Raw genomic sequence first — 4,344 nt, 5'->3', positions numbered from 1 at the left:
AACACTCATGCACAGAATCCAAACCAAAACAAAAACCCAAGCCCCAAGTTCATAGCACTTACGAATATCTCCTGCATCTAACTCCATCAGCGATATGCCTTTTCTCTTTCCATGTTGACTGTACAGAGGATATGTCAGGGAAGCCTTTGGTTTTATTGGTTAATTCAGTCTCGGTAGACTGGGGAAGTCAGCTATCCTGTTGATTTTCTGATTTACCCTTTCTACTTCCCTTTGGTTTTTATTGTTCCTTTTTCTGTTAAAAGTTTAGCCCATTCTAACTTTCCCTTAAATCCATTCTTTTTGTCTGCCTGTGCCTTCCGGTTCAGTGATTAAAGGCATGCACCACCCTGGCCTTTCTTCAGTTCAGACTCAGCACATACCATACCCTGCTCACCTGCGGAGAGTCTGGCACACAGCGATCTATCTCATCGTTATTACCAATGAATGAGCAGGTTTTATTTAGAAATCCCCTTTAACCCGTGCCCTTTTTTGAAGAAAAAAAAAAAAAAGGCAGATTGTGGAGAATTCGTTATTGTTTTGTAATCATTGAATGGGTCCTCTATGATTTTAGTCTCCCAAAAGTGGTGGCCAGTTTTGATCAATGGTCCATGTGAGTTTGAAAACAATGTAAACTTTTCATTTTGAACACAATATAGTGTAGGCATTAGTCTTGTGAGGTATGCTTCTCAAAATCCTTATGACAATGGCGGTTTCAATCAACTTGATCACTTCCTGAAGACTGTATGACTATCACTATTATTCTCAATTTGAAGATGAGAAAATGCATATTAAGAAACATATCCAAGGCTGGAGAGATGGCTCAGCAGTTAAGAGCATTGACTGCTCTTCCAGAGGTCCTGAGTTCAATTCCCAGCAACCACATATAATGTGATCCAATGCCCTCTTTTGGTGTGTCTGACCACTATAGTATACTCATATACATAAAATAAACAAATCTCTTTTTAAAAAAGGAAAGGAAACATACCCAGTCAGACCTCAGAGAAAGCCACACAGCAGCTGGCTTGTTGCAGTAGTGTCGGCATGGCACCCTGGACCACACAGGTTTTAGGAATTACCCTTCCATAGCAACACTATCTTTCTATAGTGTCAGGGATGGTCTATGATGTAGCTTTATTGATAGCTGCAAGTTGTATGGGGCTACTCAATCCTATGTACTCAATCAATGCTTATAATCGCAAATACAACTTCTAGGTTGTTTGTGAGGTAGGGATCTGACTTAGAACTCCAAATGTAGACCAGGCTAGCCTTGAACTCATGGAGATCTACCTACCTCTGTCCCTGAATGCTTGGACTAATGGCCTGTGCTACCAGACTCAGCCAAATACCACTTCTTCCTGCTAGGAAGAATTGTTACAATTTCTTTGTTTTGGTTTGTGTTTATAATCTATGCAATCTGGCTTTTCTCCTCAGAACAGAGCCAGAACTTCTCAGTTATGGTCCTCTTTTTTACACTTCCTCCCCCAATCACAAATAAGCTAGTCAAGGGGGGGGGGTATTCTTTTTCTTGGAAATCAAATTTTACTGTGATGAACTCTCCTAATCCTAAAAATCCTATTTGCTTATTTATTGTGTTTGCTCCAAGGACCAAACTCAGGTCACTTTTGTGTGTGCTCCAAGGACCAAATTCAGGTCACTGGGCAAATACCTTTATATACTGGGCCATCTTGCCAGCCCTAAAATTGTATTAACATATTTTTGTTTTATTTTTCATTGGGAGGTGTAGGGGTAAGGAACGGTCATTTAAGTACAATTTCTATCACCTAGTGCTTGGAAATCAGTATGAAAATATGAGTCATTGTTTAGATACTTAAAATGACTCAGGAAACAACTCCCCAACAAAGGGATTGATAAGCAAATCCTTCAGAGTTTCAGTGTAGACACCGCAGAAGACAAGGTGCCCCTGGGTGATTTAACTCCAAGCCTTATATGTATTAGCACATTACTCACCATGCCCTTTTCTGCTTATTATTTATGAGTCTTGACTAAATAAACAAGTCAAGCCAGATGGAATACAGTATCAATCAGAAATAGCAGAGATGAATTATAGGTAATTTTTTTTCTTTTTTTTGGCTTGGCTCCCTTTTGTGTTAAACCATCAAAATTCAGAGCTGTCAACTAGAAGCTGGGAAGGAGTGTTTAAGAGTACTTTTCCCCTAAGGGCACGGATGTGAGCTGTTTTGGAGACAGAAATTCTTTGTGTTGTCTTGGTTAGGTCATAGCCCTGGGTGTCCAGGAACCGGCTCTGCAAATCAGGCTTGTCTTCAACTCAGATGTCCATTTGCCTGCCTTCCTGTAGTGCTGGGCCACTATCATTTGATTGTAAGCTATTACTAAGTCATGCTGGCCTATCTCAATAAGAATCTACCTCCTAGAGTGCTGGGATTAAAGACACCGGTCGTCAAGCCCACTTGAAGTTAAAACCCACTTAAAGTTTCTACAGAATGACGCCCTACAGGTCTAGCCGTCTCACCGAAAACATGTCTTATGCACTAAGGAGGAAAATGCAAGATGCTTAGAGAACTAAATCTGTACGCACACTTGTTGGGAAAAGGGTACAGGAAGAGCAGAGGTGGCTGCATTGCTTCCTACCCCACGATGCACTGGCAGCTGCTTGTTACAGCTGGTACCGCTATCTCATCTAACCCTAACCAACCTGGAAAGGGCTCCACTATTTTCATTGGCTGGAAAAGAATCAAGAGAAAACGTTAAGAGCATTGTCTTGAAGGGTTAAGACTCCAAGCAAGGTGAGTCTCATTCCCGCTGCATACAACTCTCTCTTAGTGCTCAGAAGTTAAAAATTCAAGAAAAAAAAAAAAAAAAGCGAGTCATTGCTGTAAAAACTGCAACCAAAACCGATGCTGAATAAAAGCACTGATGCAGTCAGGCAGCGAAATGGCGCAGCAAATAGGATTTACCGCCAAGTCGTCTTCACTCAGCAGGAAGTGGAACGTTGAGTTTCCCGATAACCCTGCTCAGCATTACTTGGGATACTTGTGTTTGATGGCAGTAACTGACCGGTTATGATCTAGGCAGAACATAATCCTGGATGTCCAGGGCAGTGAGAAACTAGTCCCTGCTTTGAAATCACACGAAATGGTGAGGTAGGAAGATACCTTCTGCCATAAACAGACTTCTCACCCCATTGGTGATGCGACAAGCCTCCACCGCGCCCTACCCGCCCAGCACTTTGAAACGCTCAATCTTACCAGAGCGCTGCAGGGCAATAGACTCATAGTTCAACCTTACCTGCTAGATCACAGACCCTTAGTGAATACAGCCTTTTTTTGAGAACTAAAGTGGCTCTGAAAAGAGCCTTTTGGGTAAAACCGATCAATCACGTCTCTGCTGCACTTTACTTGGAGCTGGTGTACTTGGTGACGGCCTTGGTGCCCTCCGACACAGCGTGTTTAGCCAACTCCCCGGGCAGCAGCAGACGCACGGCCGTCTGGATCTCCCGGGATGTGATGGTCGAGCGCTTGTTGTAATGCGCCAGACGGGAAGCCTCTCCTGCGATGCGCTCGAAGATGTCATTCACGAAGGAATTCATGATTCCCATAGCCTTAGATGAGATGCCGGTGTCTGGGTGCACTTGCTTCAGCACCTTGTACACGTAGACAGAATAGCTCTCCTTGCGGCTGCGCTTGCGCTTCTTGCCATCTTTCTTCTGCACTTTCGTGACAGCTTTCTTGGAGCCCTTCTTTGGAGCAGGAGCGGACTTCGCTGGATCCGGCATTTTCGTCGGCGTTCAAAGATACAACGTAATATGGTCGAAGCAACTACGGACTGTTGCAGCGCGGCTCGCTATGCGGTACTTATAGAGCTTGTATGCAAATGAAGGTTCAAATGGTATTCCATTTTTATTGGTTAATTTACAGCAGTGTCAGCGTCAAGGAGGCGGAGCCTACTCGAACGGATTCCGGTTGCGAGCCTTGGTGGTGCTTAGAGGAAAGTCTTTCTAGCCAATCGCAGCCTTCCATTTCATGTTAGCCAGTTAATAAGAGGGGCAGTTTTGCCTCAGCTGTTATGTTCTTTTCACCCACAGATCCTTAAAACACCAGGTTGAAATAAGTTAACTTTCGCTCTTCTTAGGTATCACGCTTGGAATTTTGGGGTTATTTCTCAGGTTCAGTTCTGAGAACCTAATTAGAAATCCTTTTCCGGATTGGCCCATACTTGTGAGCTCAAGATCAGCTCTAGATCGAACGCACCTGGGATAAGGTTCAATGTTAGTGACTACTTATAATTATTAGGCCTGACACACTTTGCGTATTTGAAACACTGGAAATCAATTGGAAAGCTGACACAGCTACTCTTATCGACAAT

General features: G+C 43.3%; 1 protein-coding gene across 1 annotated transcript; it reads right to left on the bottom strand.

The window, feature by feature from the left end:
* Window positions 1–944: 944 nt before the first annotated feature.
* LOC110320129 (histone H2B type 2-F) lies at window positions 945–3,800 on the bottom strand. The gene has a single exon (XM_021196039.2). The coding sequence runs from the start codon at window positions 3,752–3,754 to the stop codon at window positions 3,374–3,376; it is 381 nt and encodes a 126-aa protein (XP_021051698.1). The 5' UTR covers window positions 3,755–3,800; the 3' UTR covers window positions 945–3,373.
* Between the last annotated feature and the right edge of the window lie 544 nt (window positions 3,801–4,344).

The sequence above is a fragment of the Mus pahari genome, chromosome 4, assembly GCF_900095145.1.
Source record: "Mus pahari chromosome 4, PAHARI_EIJ_v1.1, whole genome shotgun sequence".
Taxonomy (NCBI): domain Eukaryota; kingdom Metazoa; phylum Chordata; class Mammalia; order Rodentia; family Muridae; genus Mus; species Mus pahari.
Note: the sequence above shows the minus strand (reverse complement) of the source record. Positions and strands in the feature narration are given on the sequence as shown.